The sequence below is a fragment of the Rhizophagus irregularis genome, chromosome 4, assembly GCF_026210795.1.
Source record: "Rhizophagus irregularis chromosome 4, complete sequence".
Taxonomy (NCBI): Eukaryota; Fungi; Glomeromycota; class Glomeromycetes; order Glomerales; family Glomeraceae; genus Rhizophagus; species Rhizophagus irregularis.
Genome location: NC_089432.1, coordinates 3,975,858 through 3,993,138, shown reverse-complemented (window position 1 = coordinate 3,993,138; position 17,281 = coordinate 3,975,858). Strand labels below are relative to the sequence as shown.

Here is a 17,281-nt window from a genome sequence, read left to right as displayed (position 1 = left end):
TTTATATGCTAAACTTAATAACTTTGACTGAAAAAATATGCAAAGTGCCTGACTCGACCCACTTCAAACTACAATCTGCTTAACCTTTCTCGGTCGTGCCTTCCTTCGTTGCTTATGAGGGATATCCTCGCTCTTTCTTATCACATTTGTCTCGACCGAATCAGATCCTTCAGAAGATTCAGACGAATAGGAGGAACTCCCTCTATGCACAGCGCCTCTCGACCCTTTTTTACCAATAAGCGAGGGAACTATTTCATGTATTATGTCAACCACAGTTTCCCTATCCACACATTCATCCAGATCTTCCACTACATATTCGTCCAGATTTTCCAATTCGTCTTCTAAGGATCCTACATCTTTTTCCAGTCTTTCTACCCTCTTTTCTAAAGTGTTATATTGGGAATAATAATCTTCCAATTGTTTCTTTAGTGCCCTATTTTCACTGGAAAGCGCACTATATACTTCTGCATTTTGCTCATTTAGTCCAAGTGTCTGGGCTAATATCTTCGTATATCTGATAACTTCCTGCTCAGTGGACGTACTATCAGATAAATTATTTTGATCGGTTACCATTTTCGTGATATACTGTATTATACTATATGCTAGATCTTGCCTCGAGCGAAAAAAAATTAATAAATGATATCAGGTTAGCTTTGCTAACCCTCCCGACCCTCTAACCCATATACAGTATGTGATTAGTTTTCATCAGAAATCCAGAATGGTTTTGCTTGATCATAAGGTTGCCCCCTCCTTCTGAAATTAACTATAGTATATCTATCAGATGGAGAAGCATGGTTATTCGGCGAATGTCGAAGGGCTTCACTGGCATAAGTATTGGCTTTTGACGGATTTTTAGGCCCATGGACTACCAAAGCAAATACCGCCCCTAATTTGCGCAAGGAACTAGGGAGTAATGGCTCATAAGGTTTAGGAATATATTCTTCTTTTTTCAGAAACGAACTTAAGTATGTCGATCCAGGTTTTCCTGGATCTCTTAACTGTCTGGAAGAAATTGCTTCCTGAATCCATGTAAGCAATTGCCTTGCTCGCTCCTCATTTTTTTCCAGCGATCTGAACACCCGAGGAACATCCTGTTGGCCTCGGTTTTTTGCGTATCCCGTTACGCCCCCATTTGCTATGCGCAAGTTTTTAATTTCAGTAGGGCGGATACAGAGCATAATCATTACATCAGCTAGGGCCTGTTTATCGGGTGTGTTAGACACAACATATAAATCTAGCCGTTCCTTAACCGATTCTAACGAGAAGTGGTCTGGATAATGGAGTCCTTCATTTTTACGTTGCTCAGTACGCTTCTGTTGGATTTTATTAGATGCTCTGGTTATCTCCGAAATCTTGGTGGCAGAGATTATCGCCTCCGAGGTGTTAAGCTTCCGCAATTCTCTTTGAAGCCTGGAGAGTCGTGATGAGGCAATGATAGGATCAGAGGCCGTTTCGACTAAGGTTCTTGATATCGTTTTTACATTTCTTTCACTAAGATTATCCCGAACAATGCGCTGAGCTATTTCTTTAATAGTCTCCCCTTCTGGGGTATTCTCAGATACTAGGCTTATATTAACTTCAGCTTCTGAAGGCGCTAATCCTAATTCCTCTAGGATCGGTACTTGACTTATATACCGCCCATTTCTCTGGTCAGGAATCAATGCAAATGCCTGTTCTTTGCTAAATTTATACCCTTTTTGAAGACGATTACGGGCCTGGCGCCTTTTCTCTCTATCGTCTCCCAAGAGGTCACGCATTTCTGGCGCATACTGACTGAGCTCTTCGATACTCATCTCATTGGTAAGCTGGTGGTCTGTAACGAACTTGGTTGTAATTGCAGACATTATGTGGTATGTAGATTATATGTAGTAGTTAGATAATCTGTGGTATTCAGATTATATTAAGTGGGATAAAGTTCAATTCGAAAAAAATATTCCCCCATTTCACTACCTCATGGTCGGTGAAAGCTATCGGAGGATTGGAGGAGCGAAAAATAATAATATAGCTTATGCTGAGTGTTCACTACGTGAATCCACCCACTATGGCCGGGTTTTCTCTGCAAACATTTGAAAATTGCGGGTAGATAGGATATGCGAAAAAAAATACATAGTCATGGAACCCCCATTCCAAGGCTATGAATGATCTAAGACCAAAATGTTATAGTAATATTTAGTAAAACGTTCGTGCTAGAGTTAATATATGTTCCGGCCCTAAAACATCTGTCTTGATAAATGCATCGCATAAAGCTCCCGGTCTATACTTTAAAGGAGCTAAATTCAGATGATGGAGGAATTTCATGAGTACATTACTCCTCCAAGCTTTCGTCTCTTCACGCTCCCAGCATAATTTTAATAGTTGACATAAAGTAAAATCATGCCAATTAGCTTTGAGTAAAATCTGCAATAGGCTTATTTTTTCGTTAACCACTGCTAGTAAACTTCTTTCCGATACAATGTTCCAGATACGATATGAAATGAAAGAAAGATATCTTCTTAATATTGGTAATTCATGTAAAGGCGGAATCAAAAGCCTTTCTTCTCTCCAATGGATATAACCACCACATAATAATTTACGATACACTGGCCCATTTATAACTATCATGCGATTAGATTTGGGGTTATAGATTTTTTCGTGAGCGGGCTCGTATTCTGTCAATTGGCCTGATATGTCCATGGCGTTAGTATGAAAAGTCGTTTATGACTTATCTTAATACCGAATAATTTAAATATACATTTTATTATAAAATTAAAAGTGAAAAGGCTTTTATATCCTAAAATACTTACTGTACATGGATCGTGTTACTTGCCCGCATATCAAGAGAGATGGTTCCATTTGTGGAAGAGTCAGTACTCGTATTACTGGCTGTGCAAGGCACTGGAAATTATATGAAAAAAATATGAAAAAAAGACCCTGCCTTATTTGTAGATTTCCTACTGATGCTGATTCAGGTATTGCGCCAAATATTGTTCCAAATATTCTGCAAAGTTTCATGCACTGAATTATCGAATGAGGCAGAAGTATAAGGCTGAGACCCGTCAACTCGGAATCCCTGAAGCTTCAATTTTCGAACTGGGTGATGGGAATGAATCCCTTCAACCCAGAATCCCTGAAGCTCCAATTTTCGAGCTAAGTGATGTGGCTAGACCCCTTCAACCCAGAATCTATGAAGCTCCGGTTTCTGAGTCAGATGATGAGGATATAGGTCTAGGTCTATTTGGGGATTAGGGGTTAACTCGAAATTCAGAGCACTAGGAAAGTAAGCAAAAAAAATATATCATTCATTAGTCGATTATTATATAAAATTTTGGTAGAAGCCCACGTCTCAAAATATGTGACTATATATCCTGGCCAGAGTGACGCAAAGTTAGAGATATTTTTTTAATAATATATGCCGAAAAATGAAGGCTTCTGCGGAATTATATTATATAAAAATGGCAGAAGCCTTCACTTACCTGATACGTAATCGAATGGTATTAGCATATATCAAATAAGTCCTGAATATCTTCTGTATTTTGCGTATTATCCACTTTGCTAGAGCTAGTAAAATTATCTAATATCAATTCATCGGGTGGGAGTTTACTATACCCATACCGAGTATCTTCACCATTTACCCAATAAATTTCTTCGCCCGTTTGATATGAAGGTAATCTAGGAGCATCTTTACTATCAAATGAACCTACTAGGTGGTAATGTCTACAATTCTTATCTATAGCCTTAAATTTTAATCCATAAGTTGCGTAAAGTGATGCATTTAATAAACCAAGTTTTGCCCGATCTGTTTTCAATCCCGATTTTTTAGCTCTGCGCGATGCATCTGTATTATCAAATACTCGAGCCATTTTGGGTACTAAATCCTGGAGATATAATATCGATTTAGGAGAGTTCATGCGCGTTCTAACATCATCAGCTTTATATCGTGCTCTATCGTCAACGTCTTTAGCGGGTGTACAATTTCTTAGCAACTCCAAGCAGATACTATGTCTCTCAGCTCGGGTCACGGTTGCGAGTCTATCCTCTCTGTAATCTTTACGGGTAATAGCCTCAACAGCCGTTTCATTATCAGTGCCAGCGTCCCGTAACTGTCTATAAGCTCTAAACCATTTCATATGATTATAATTCCCATACTTCGATATGAATTCTTCGGTCAATGATTCAGGCGGAATCTCATAACATTCTACAATATGATGCCGGTCTAAAGATTGCATTTCCTCTAAAGTCTTCTTCGGCTTATTTTCCAAAACCTCAGCTATCTCATGATCAAGAATACGGGCATTTGATATATCTGAGATTTCTTCTGCTTTAATGATAGATGAACTCACCCTTACTGTCTGGGATAATGATATCGTATTATCTTTAGGTTTAGGCATAAGTTCTATGATAGAAATTACCATACCTGCATTTCGGAGAAAATCAACCATCCTCCAACCAAATAATCTTCGGGAACGGAATTTTTCCAACATGAATGCCACCCATAATCGAACAGTTGGTACGTCCTTATTCCGGATAATAGAATCTACATCTGGGAATATTCCTCTATTCTGGAGTTCTCGGGGGAGGCATTCACGTTTAGCATTCAACAACCATCGAAATAACCCATCTTCTGTAATGGGGACGTTAGAAGATCTTTGTTCGATATGGCATATATAATCTTTAATGCACCGCATGTGGAATAGCATCTGATTCGTTCCAGCGTTCGTTTCTATATAACTGTTAAAGATGCAGAACGCCCGTTCGAACTTGGGATTAGTGCAAGATACTCCTATTTTTAAAGTACTTGTATACGCACCTAGATCAACATTGCTCCATGATTCTTCTACGTTACTGAAGTCGTTAGCCTTTTCTTCTGGATCAGATTTACCATGATATTCTTTGATCCTCAATTCCGGAAAATCGGTCTTGAGAGCACGAACGATCCCTTGCACATCCTTTCTGAGATGACAGATGAGTGATGCACTTGTTCGTTTATCAGAAGGTAGTGAAGATATTCTCCTAGCCCAATCCCAAAGTTCGGCTAACACAGTTTCTTTATTAGAGGCTAGGCGGAATGTTTTCCCTTCCTGTGGTTGATAAGTATTGTGGATAACTGAGAATAGTTTATCCTTGCGAAGGGCCTTAATCCATTCGATATTTAGATCAGTAAGATCATTATCCATGACGATAATACGCCTAGCCTCTTGGATTAATTTATATAGTTTCTCTATTGATTGACCCGCCAAATGACCTTGTGCCTGAGCAATTATAGATACTATTTCATCAAGCCATAAATCATATTGGCTTGGAGAACATTTACATTTTTTATTACATTTGCAATTATTAGTAATACGGTGTAAACTTTCTATCTGACATACTACCCTCTTATGATCAGGTAGATTTATATTACTATCGATATCGCAATATGATTTGAGATTGAGTCTTGTAGTGACGGCATTCGAGTAAGAGTGGCGCGTAGATAATACTAGCAAATTCACATCGTCAGATATAGTAAGATGCTCGAGAACATATGTTTTTCCCGTCTCCCAAGGCGATCCTACATAGATATCACCTTCATCCGGTAATGGTCTTACATATCTCTCGTCATATATTTCTGTCGCTGAAAGGGGCTCATTATACTTAACCCAAGATGGGAATTTTAAGAAGGCTTTAGGAAAACCTAAGCCTTTTATCTTGCTAGGCGCCGAAGATATATTTTTATTTTTTTGCTGAATTTTTTCCGCAATAGATGGGTCGCATTCAAAAACTTCCCCAGGTTCATCACTATTTTGCCGAAAACATTTCACAATAAATGTACCACTAGCAGATACATGTCCGAACCACCGCTGATCCTTGTCATGTATATGTTTACATAGTGGACATTCTAGTGAAGCTTTCCGGTTAAAATATACGAAGTATTGTGAATCCTTTTCTTCGATAGTCCAATTCCTAAGATAGTTAAAATGCTTTTGCAAAACTAAGTTCGCGCATTTTTGTAATACATCCTGACTTACAATTATCCTTAGTGGGTTGTTATTTTTTTCTTCACTAAGTAGCCGGGGTCTTACTTCGAGGCCTAAGTTAGTAGGTGGTTGGACTCTAACGTGATCGAGTTCATTCCACCCATTATCTAGTGAAAACTGAAGAATTCGTTTCACGTGACCTTTTTTTGCCGAACCAATAAGGCGAAGGTTAAAATTATGACCAGATAGATTCTGATCAATAAACTTGCCAAATTTTTCCCCAGTTAAGGTATATACTAATTCGGTGAATGATTTAAGCTCTTGGTAAAGCTCCGCATGAGCCGAGCTGGCTTGTGAGCTGGCTCAAGCTTTTCAAGCTGAGCCGAACTGAGCCATAATTAAATTGGCTCGTAGCTCACGAGCCAGCTTGAAAAGAGCTCAAGCCGGTAATAGGCTCAGCTCAAAAAGCTCAAGCCGGTAATAAATCAGTTCAAAAAAGCTCGAGCCAATAATAAGCTTGGCTTAAATAGCTCGAGCTGGCTCGATTTTAAATTACTAAAATTTGATATAAAATATTGTTTATTTTATTATTTTATTATTTATTATTTAAAATTTAACATTTAATAATCAAACTAACAATAGATATAATTTTACTTTTATATTAATCATTTACAATAGTTATTCCACCAAAACCCGATTTCCACCATCCTTTAAGACACATTACTTTTTGAATTGATTCATCTTTAAGACTACAACGTTTTTGAACAACTAAATCGGTGCCACCTGAGAAAATTCGCTCTACAGGTGCACTAGTGGCTATAAAAATAATAAATTATATAAATAAAATAATTAATAATAGTTTATTGATCGGTAATTTACTATTTTGATATATATATATATATTAACCTGGAATAGATAAGTAATCACGCGCCATTTTAGACAAATTCGGGTACTCCACTTCGTGCGCCTATAAAAATTAATTTAATAACATTAATAATATAAAATAATAATATAATAAATAATATTATTTATATACCTTCCACCATGCAAGAATATCTGTTTTTCCGGGAATTATTTTTTCATCTAAGTATATACTTAATTCATCATTATTTAATTTCCGTTTCTTAAATATATGACCGAAAATTTCATCATCATCATCATGTGATTCTTCATTATCTGCACTATTTACTTTATACGTTGACTTCCATAATTCAACAACTTGTTTTTTGGCTTCTTGAATAAAGGATTCCTCCCATTTATTATCCCTATAATATTGAAGTTTAAGGCGAGGATCCATCACTATTTAGTAATAAATTATAAGAAATAAATTTAATATTTAAATATCATAAAATTAGACATAATGATAATGATAAACTTGCCTGTTGCTACTGTATAAACTAATGCACCTGTAAATGCATAATATTGTTTTATTTTTTCGATTGATTCATTTAATGCTACTACAACTTCATTCTCTTCGCCTTTTTCACTTTCCTTTTTTTCATACTCGTCTTCAAGCTTATCTAGCAAATAGTTGTATATAGGAACACTATACGATAACGTTGGATATTGCTGTCCAGTGCTAAAATTAGTACTCTTTTTAAAACACTGTAAATAAAAAGATAAAAAAAGATTTAATTTCTTGAAAATATTTTTTTTATTATTTTTCGTGTATATTATTAATCAATAAATAACTAACCTGCAATATCTCATGTACTTCTAAAATACAATTCCATTCCTCTTCTGAAAGTATATACTTTCTTAAATCTTTATCAGCTGATGCGGTATTATGAAGAGGCTGTATAATTAATTATTAATTAGAAATTTAATAATTTTTTAAAAAAATTTAAATAATAAAACTAATATTACTTGTTTTAATTCCAATGCACGTGTTATCATGTCATCAGTCGAATTCCATCGCGTTGACACATCCGGGATAAGTTCAAGTGGTTTAATATTAGCAGCAATACATTGTTGCTTAAGTTTTTCTCGGCGCTGTGGAGATGCTCTAATTTTTACTATAACCTTGCGAAGCTTTAAATTTAATAAATTAAACAATTAGCAATTATAAAATTGGTATTTTTGCAATAATATTTATTACCTTATATATAGCATCTTTCAAATTATCATCATTATCTTCGGATACTTCAAAGGTATTTTCATCTTCATATGATATTTTATTAGTCACATAAAGATGATCTATTAATTTTTTTGCGCCTAAATTTATAACATGTGCAAGGCATCGGACGCGATGATTATTTGGATCAAATATTATATTTTGTAATTTTAAAGACTGCGAAATGTTTTCTAGCATCACGTCCATGTTGGAAGCATTATCACATCCAATTGCTAAAATCTATATACAATAAAGAATAAACAATTATTAGTTAATTATGAAAAAAAATATAAATTGTAAATAAACAATTAAACATTTACTTTTGTTGTTATACCAAACTCTTGAAGGACTTCTAAAAATCTTTGTGATAAATTAGCTCCAGTATGGGATCCTGATAAAATACAAAAATCCAATGTAGTACATTTTAATTCCCATTTGTCATTTATCCAGTGAACACTTATCCCAAGAAATGGAATTTGATTCTTGCTGGTCCAAGCATCCACTGTGAAAGATAGGCGACCGGGTGCTTCCTATTGTTTTTATTTGGATTGATTTAATACCCATATAATATAAAATCATTACATATAAACATTAGTTATTAACCTGCAGTTGTTGTCTAAATACATCTTTTGAAGTTTTAAAGTTTTCAGTTAAATCTCGTCGTATAGTATCAGCAGAGGGAATGTGCATACCTGGTCGAATAAATGTCATCATGTCCCGAAATTCCCTATTTTCGGTCACATTAAACGGTTGATCATTATTAACTACCCAACGAATCAATCTTTTTCTATATCCTTTTTGGCTAAACTAAAAAAATGATATAATTATATTGATATATTAATAATAAGGATCTTTAATATGGTATTAAAATAAATATTAAACTTACATTTTCTTTTTGATCAGAAATTACGAACTTATCCATTTCACCGATTTTTTCCTCTTGTTTTTGAGTTTCAGCAACAATTTTTGGGTGGTGTTTATTTACATGACGCCATAACGTAGAAGTTGATTTGTTTGAAAAACTCTTAGGACAATAGTTGCAATAATATTTTGGAGACTTATAAGTAAAAAATTGATAAACAAGGGATCTTTTGCTGCTTGAAGAAGAATTAGTATTCGCTTCAAGTTCAACAATAGGAGTGGGAACGGGAATAGGTGAAGAAGGGTTGGACATTATTCGGATATATAAATCTTTTTATCTTAAGAGAAAGCCGTCAAAAAAGAACCCGTAAAAGAATGACTTAAGTTGGATTATTTTGCATGGATGATAACTGAAATTATCAACTCGAATTTTTTTTTTCCATACAGACGATAACTACTTTTAAATAATTAAGACACGGAAAATTAATAAAATTGGCTTAGCTAAAATTAGTTTAGCTACCAAAATTAGTTTAGCACAGTTACTTTTCAGTTTCACAGTCAAAATTAATATTACGGTACATCTTTACATGTGACTTATCGATCCGATTTACCGATCGATAATCTTAATTTTTTTTTCCTTCCTTCAACTTTATACATTAAATTTGTAGCGCTTTGTATATTTTTTAGGTTTATTATTAAAAAAAAACGGGTTTATTTTTTTTCCTTTTTCGTTAAACGGTTTCTTTATTTTAAACCGTTATTCATTTTTATTTTTTTTTTAAAAAAATTTTTTTTTCGTTCAAACAATCTTATTATACCGTTAAATTTTTTATTTTATTTTTATTTTTTTCCTGGACTTGGAATTCCATAAAATGGTAAGTTACAGGGGGAGATATTATATTAATAATTCTTTTAATATAAGAACGTTAACTAACGTTCTGTTCTTTTCTTTTTTGTAGGAAGTAGGAACGAATCTTTCGGCACACAGCTTCTTGAGGTAATGTGAGGAAAGGGAGGGTTTTTCAATACAAGAACTACAAGAACGTTATTAACGTTCTTTACCTTTCTTTTTTTGTAGGGACGGACCGGCTTCTAATGTTTGAAGGTAATCGAAATAATTTTTTTCTTATAATTTAACGAAACGTTACTAACATTTTGATTCTTTTTTTTAGATTTGGAAGGTCCGGATTTGGAATGTGTGCAAGTATATGTTAGCGGGAATTGGGGAGTAATTTTTTTTTAATATATAGAAGAAAAGTACTAACGTTTCTACTATTTTCTTTAGGTTGCCGGACTCTTTAGATGAACCCGGGATAACTAGGTTTCGGTTGCTTGTTGGACATTCTGAAGCGGTAATTATGTATGAAAGGTTGGAGGGTAAAACTTAATGATAAAGTAAAATAGTAGACTTGATAATTGCTCATAATAGTAGTCTGAATAACGGAAAGGGTCAGACGGAAGTGAAATTAACAAATAAATGTTGAAAAAATGTGTGCCGGTAATTATAATTTATTAATTAAATTAGATTTTAAATTAAATAAATAAAAATTGAATAAATAAATAAATAAAAAATAAATAAAAAATATTCTACATAAATAACATAATTATGTCAATTATAAATACAAATTATAAACAAATAGTAGCTCGAGCTCAGCTTGGCTCGAGCCAAAATTTATTGAAGCTCGGCTCAGCTCATTTGTTTCGAGCTAAGAATTATTATAGCTCGGCTCATATTGAGCTGAGCCATAAGAATTTGTGGCTCGGCTCGGCTTGGCTCAGTACATTTTTTCGAGCCAAGCCCAAGCCAGACCTTAGCTCGGCTCAAGCTGGCTCATGCGGAGCTTTAGCTCTTGGTGATCGATAAGGAGAGCCGGTGCATATAAGATATGATAACTACATTTGCTAGAATCTGATGATGTAGTAACTATTAACCCTTTGAGAATGTCTTCCCAACCACAGTCAAGAATTCGGTACAAAGCTCTTATGAAAGAGCAACAGATTCGAATGAACACTTCTTGCCCCTTGACATCAGCTGTTTCCATATCTTTTTGCGACGCATCGATATCAATCACAGCTCTTAAAGGCTTTTGTCTATTAATACATTCATGAATCCCGGGTAAACCATATACTTCTGAAATGTCATCTGCAACGGAAAATTTGGGGGCATGATCACCATCTTGGTCGATTTTGATAACCAATTTATTTTCCACTTCACCCCGATCGTAAGCGTTATATAAACTAGACCCTTTTTCATTCGGAAAGAGGAATGAATAGATTGGGAGATCTTCCAATGAGCCTTTTTCATCTGACATATCTCTAGGTGGTGATGAGAAAATCCTCCGAATGGCATTTAGCAAATCCTTAGAAGAAAATTTATCATTAAACTTTTCCTGCCTTAAAGAGTACTGAAATGATGGAGTCGTGGTAATGTCGGTTGAGGTACCGGTAGCTTCTTCATTATTCGACTCATAATTAGACTCATTGTCATTATAATCATCTGACCCCAAGTCGGATTTATTATCAGTACAACTGCTTGAATCACTTAAATATTCATCGGGACTGGCGCCGTTGAAGTAAACGAGAGGGCCAGAGTGATCGGTTTGGTCGAAACTAGTTGGTGTATGCATGGTGTTAGTTCGAAAATGTTTATATTACTTTATAAAATTCGGAAATGTTTAATTTATTTTTTTCGGTGGATGCAAAAAGAAACGATAGTGAACTTATTAAACGAATCGAAAAAGAAAGGCAACCGGATATATATCTAAAAGTGAAGGCTTCTGCGTAATCTATTATATAAAAATTGGCAGAAGCCTTCACCTTAGCATTGTTAATAGGATGTAAAAAGAGGCGTATAGCAACCCAGTAAGCAAATCGTAAATAAAAGGGAAACGGGTATATACTTTTAGATGGGATAACTTCGGAATTATTATATAAAATATTGGAAGAAGCCCCCATCTTCCTAGATATGTACTCAGATATGGTATAGCCTCCGCGTAATATAGAGGTATACCAAAAAGAGATACGAAGTTGGCTGGCCCCTCTTGGACACTTCGGAGACACAAATAAATACATTCTTTATAGGGTAGCCTTCTGCGTAATCATTATATAAAATATTGGCAGAAGGCTACCCTAACACTAGTATGTGCTCGGACATATATGACATCTAGGATAGACAAATACGCGAAAAAAAGAAGCGATAGCAAACTTAGATAAAGAATCGAAAAAGAAAGGCAAGTGGATATACATCTAAAAGTGAAGGTAACTGCGTAATCTATTATATAAATATTGGCAGAAGCCTTCATCTTTCTAGATATGTATTCGGGTATGGTATAGATGGGCCAGCCACAATAATACATATCGCATCTTCAACTTTGGACATGAAATAGGCATACATGTACTGACAATAATTAGGTTGCATGATGGCGCACTTTTTGGTAATCAAATGGGTCAGGCCAAGATAATACATATTGTACCTCCAATTCTCTACTAACCAACTGTCCACCAGACTGGAGCTCGAGAGTGTTAGGAAGATTTCGGAAATATATGGATACAAAAAATATGTGGCACAGATGCATATATATTGGGTTCCAGAAACTTTCCCAGAACATCCCCGTCACTAGCCCGTAACTATGTGAGGGTGTTCTGTCACCGGAACAGTATCACGTGACTATGGCGCAGTAAGGCGCAGTATAGATTCGCTTAATTTCGGCCAACACTATTTCACAATTTTGACCAGATCTTTGGGCATAAGAACTTGGCATCCAAGCTGGCAATATAAGTGATCTGAAACTGGTGAATTAATAGAACCACTCTAGCTTCCTGCCAGTTCTTCACCAGTTCCATGACAGTTCCCTGCCAGTTCCACGATAGTTCCATGGCGCCAGGCTGGATCCTCAAATCACATGCCCAAAAGATCAGCCGGAATTATAGCATAGTGTCAGCCGAAATTAAATGCAAATTTACTGCGCCACCCGTCACTTTTTTTCAACATCTAGAAAGGCAACCAAATAGGCGCAAAGGTAAGTACTCCAATATAAAATCCAGCACCCAATCAGGTGCAGGAGGCACAGTACTCGATATAAACCAGGTATCCAAATAACTACAGAAGGTCAAGAACTCCATTGTATAATTTAACAAATAAATGACTTAGAAACAAGAAGAATAGCGTGGTATTTAGATTATATGTGTGTGGTAATTAGATTATATTGTGGTAATAAAAAGTATATTAGCACAAAAATACAAATATCAAGAAAGGCTTAAAGATATAGCTAGAATGTAAAAGCGATATAAGAAATAATAAAATGTTAGATTATATGTAGTATTTAGACCACATCATTTAGATCATATGTGGTAATTAGATTACATTATTTAGATCATATGTGGTATTCAGATTATATGTGATATTTAGATCATATGAGGTATTCAGATTATATGTGTTAATTAGATCATATGCGGTATTTAGATTATATGTGGTATTTAGATTACATGTGATACTATAATCTAGGATAAGTGGGATACCACATGCAATATAATTTATATTGCATGTGGTATCCCACTAACATCATTATATCCAATTACTTTAAAGAAATTGTTACGTAACTTTTGTAGTTGAAAAATTAAAAAAAAATCAACCATTTATTATATAAAATATAAATAATGCATAAATCATAAAATACAAATATAGGTATCAAAAGTAGTTTTTTATTTTATTGACAGATTTTTAGCATTTTATTTATAGCATATATAGATATACCTGGAGAAACTTTTTGCAGTTTCGTGCAGCAATTTCCCAGTGACGCTGCTGTGAAACAGGTGGTATAAGTGTTTTTAAGGCTTTGTTTACCTCTTCTAAAATTGCATCTAATCCCTGATGTTGGCTAATTAAACCTGATCGTGATATTACACTATTTTTTTCCACAAGATCACGTATATATAGTTGGATGGAGTCGCATCAATTGTTCTTCATCTGCAATTTCTATCAAACGATAAATAGGATGATGACGTGCAGACCAAATTGAAGCAAATGCTCTTCGTGCTGCATTTTTTAACAAGGGACAATTTGTGCAGATGGCTGTTCGATAATTTATAATTGCTTGTAAATAATAAAATATCTATGATATATATTTAAAAATTAAAGAGTAATTAATTCATTGAAAATAAAATTTTTTTGTACAATAAAATTAAATTACAATGAAATATTTTTTTACCTGTTCATATTTTATTTAATAAATTAGATCCTGTTGCTCTTTAACCCAAGATTATATCCATCAACTGTTGGATTGGGTTGGCTTTCTACATATGGCCATATAAGCTCCAAAGACATTGCTTCACGATATATATTACAAATTGAATCCCATGCTTTATGATGATCATTACACTTTTTAAAATAAGAAAGTTGATTTTCAGTTTGATAACCTTGGTGTATTGCAAACTTTTTGAGATCAATTTCCCTAAAATAAAAAAAAAGTGAAATAAAATCATTTATTCAAAATCACTACATGCATTAGTTACATGTTAACATGTATATAGCTCACCAATTCAATTCAACAAATGCCCAAAGCATATTCATTTCTTCATGCAATTGTTCAGGTATCACAGGTCGAAAAGTGAAAAATCAGGCATCAATCAGTCACCAATCGGTCACCAATCAGGTACCTGATTGGTGACCGTGGTACCTGATTGGCATTTTCGCCAAATACCGTCACCAATCAGGCAGTTTGCTAACTTTTGATCCAGTGATCAGAAAAAGATGAAATATAGCTCATTGGAATCGTCTCAACAAGACGAATCTAATGGTAGTAAAATCGCATCTCTAGAATTAATACTTGATGAGAAATTAAGTAAAATATAAAAATAAAAATGTATTATTTATATTTTATTTAATTTTTTATTAACTATCAATCCTAGAGATGCGATTTTACTACCATTAGATTCGTCTTGTTGAGACGATTCCAATGAGCTATATTTCATCTTTTTCTGATCACTAGATCAAAAGTTAGTAAACTGCCTGATTGGTGACGGTATTTGGCGAAAATGCCAATCAGGCATCAATCAGGCACCAATCAGTCACCAATCAGCTACCTGATTGGTGACCGATTGGTGCCTGATTTTTCACTTTTCAACCTGTGTATAAGAACCAACCAAGGAAATTTTTCTTGGAGTTTAACAGCATGATGATATGGAACTCCATCACATGTTACTATTACCCATTTACGCGTTCCATCCTGAATTCCTGATATTTTTTTTATATGCTGAAGAACTTTTTCAACATTTGCTATTAAATTAGGATTAATATTAAGCGGATCAGGGATATATATTTCAGGAATACAAACACCTTCATCAGCAACTGATCGTTGAGTCATACTAATTTGTGGAACAGGAGCAATTTTAGATTCATCTTTAAAGATATGGGGTTTAAAAAGAATTGGTTTTGTTAATTTGTTTCGTGAATTTATTTCTAATAATTCAGATGCATATTGTTTTTGTAATTCAGAAAGTATAGGTAATCATGATCGGCATTTTGGACAAACTTGTTTTCGATTTTCAATGTCTTTTTCATTACAATTTGAACAATATTTATCATACCCATTATTTGAAATCATACTTTCTATAAGAGTATTAATGCTGTTATTTGAAGATAATTTTTCCATACATAGCTGATCAAGGATCTTGGAAAGATAATTATGAAGTTCTTTATTGAATTCCTCCTCCATTTGAGATGAAAGATCAAAAAGTTCTTCATATTGAAGTCGATTAAGAGAGTTATGCAACCAAGGAATATTAGTATGTTGTATTTCATTTTGAGATTTCATATTAAATGCAACAAAACTAGTAATAACATGAAAAATCACAGTATTGAATCCACGATCTAGATAGTTTTTTTGTCCTCTTTGTTCATTATCAAAAGCCAAAAATAAAAGTCCTTTAGGTAATGATTCTTGTTCTTTTGATAACTCATCCAACCATTTTTGAAATTGAACATAACCTCCTGCACTTGTAATATGATTATCAATATTAATAACTTTTTTTGAGCGTGCTAAAGAATATTTTATAGCTGATGCTGCAAGGTTAATCTCTGATACATACTTTCCATGACGCGATCCATATATTGCATCAACAGCAACAACTCTTTTGAAAAGTTTTTCTTGATTTGGAACATTAGTATTCCCATCATTTTGAGTTAAAATTTCAATGAACTTAACAATAACTTGATTACGATCATTTAGCTATGTTTGAGAAGTAAATTTCATAATTTGATCTAACGAAAACCTATCATTATTTCTAATTAATGATTCAACATCATCAAATACGCTTTTGCGTTCAGCTAATGCAATTTCAACAATAGAATCAATTCATTTTTGCTGATTGCTAAATCGAGAATCCCATTTTTGAGCAAGAGCTTCATTTTGTTTGCATTGTTTCTGATACTGGTCATTAATTTTGACTATATATTCATTAGCTTTAGTTAATCTTCCTGATAATTCCATTAATTCACGCCCTTGATTTTCTAATTGTTTTTGCAATTGTTGAATTTTAGATATTGTTTGTACATATTCAAATTCACCAGACACTTGGATACCAAAATCACGAGTACTAGCTTCAAATTCTGGAAATTGAGCGCCAAAATCACAAGTAGTTTCAAATTCTGGAAATTGGGCGCCAAAATCACAGGTGCTGGTAATATTTAATCCAATATCCAATACACTATTGTCAATGCTGTGACGCTTTCTTTTATTTTGATTTTGAAAAGACGTGGTTTGATCTGGATTTAAAAGGAACTGATAAAAGTGATTAGTAGATATAATTTGATTATAATGTTTTTCACATAAAGAATATAATTCTAAAGATGTTTGAAGGTGAATAAGTTCTGGAATAAAAATATGGTAAAGAAGGAGACGGCTAGCTACTGCTTTAGTATCGGCATGCCGCCACATTTGTGATGGTTTTGTTTCACATTTTCTCAACCCTTTTTGCTCATATGTGATTACTAAATTTGTGAAAAGACAAGGCAACTCCTTAGCGTGTGATTTTTTGCATGTTGTCACTACAATAAAATTAAGAAAAAAAGTCAAATAAAAATATAAAAAAAATGACAATGAAAACTCAATAAAAAAGCATTTAAATTGAAATTGTGTTATTTTATAGTCATTTTATGGTCTTCATACTTTTTTAAACGAGAGTTGATTATGAAAAAATATTTACTGATTATGAAAATACATACCTTTTATGACATTTTTTTATAATTACATTTTGCAGTTTCAAAAAATATATCATGAGAAATTCTTTCGCCAAATCACGTTAATACAACAGGGATTGACCAATTAAATGTTGGTGTAATTGCCGATCATTCTAGAATCATTCCAGAACAATGATC

General features: G+C 33.9%; 6 protein-coding genes across 6 annotated transcripts; 1 reads left to right on the top strand and 5 right to left on the bottom strand.

Moving 5' to 3' along the window:
* Positions 1-63: 63 nt before the first annotated feature.
* OCT59_024180 (uncharacterized protein) lies at positions 64-573 on the bottom strand (the record flags this gene model as incomplete). Its single annotated transcript, XM_025325300.1, has 1 exon — positions 64-573. The coding sequence occupies one exon, from the start codon at positions 571-573 to the stop codon at positions 64-66; it is 510 nt and encodes a 169-aa protein (XP_025181773.1).
* A 122-nt stretch (positions 574-695) lies between these two features.
* On the bottom strand, positions 696-1,844 carry OCT59_024179 (uncharacterized protein; the record flags this gene model as incomplete). The annotated part of the gene is made up of 1 exon (XM_025331816.2): positions 696-1,844. One exon carries the CDS (start codon positions 1,842-1,844, stop codon positions 696-698), a length of 1,149 nt encoding a protein of 382 aa, XP_025181772.2.
* Positions 1,845-2,169: 325 nt separating this feature from the next.
* OCT59_024178 (uncharacterized protein) lies at positions 2,170-2,673 on the bottom strand (the record flags this gene model as incomplete). The annotated part of the gene is made up of 1 exon (XM_025325299.1): positions 2,170-2,673. One exon carries the CDS (start codon positions 2,671-2,673, stop codon positions 2,170-2,172), a length of 504 nt encoding a protein of 167 aa, XP_025181771.1.
* A 333-nt stretch (positions 2,674-3,006) lies between these two features.
* OCT59_024177 (uncharacterized protein) lies at positions 3,007-3,225 on the top strand (the record flags this gene model as incomplete). Its single annotated transcript, XM_025325298.2, has 1 exon — positions 3,007-3,225. The coding sequence occupies one exon, from the start codon at positions 3,007-3,009 to the stop codon at positions 3,223-3,225; it is 219 nt and encodes a 72-aa protein (XP_025181770.2).
* A 248-nt stretch (positions 3,226-3,473) lies between these two features.
* On the bottom strand, positions 3,474-4,205 carry OCT59_024176 (uncharacterized protein; the record flags this gene model as incomplete). Its single annotated transcript, XM_066135246.1, has 1 exon — positions 3,474-4,205. One exon carries the CDS (start codon positions 4,203-4,205, stop codon positions 3,474-3,476), a length of 732 nt encoding a protein of 243 aa, XP_065991289.1.
* A 9,932-nt stretch (positions 4,206-14,137) lies between these two features.
* OCT59_024175 (uncharacterized protein) lies at positions 14,138-16,841 on the bottom strand (the record flags this gene model as incomplete). The annotated part of the gene is made up of 4 exons (XM_066135245.1): positions 14,138-14,357; positions 15,049-15,304; positions 15,512-16,133; positions 16,353-16,841. The coding sequence occupies 4 exons, from the start codon at positions 16,839-16,841 to the stop codon at positions 14,138-14,140; spliced, it is 1,587 nt and encodes a 528-aa protein (XP_065991288.1).
* Positions 16,842-17,281: the final 440 nt, after the last annotated feature.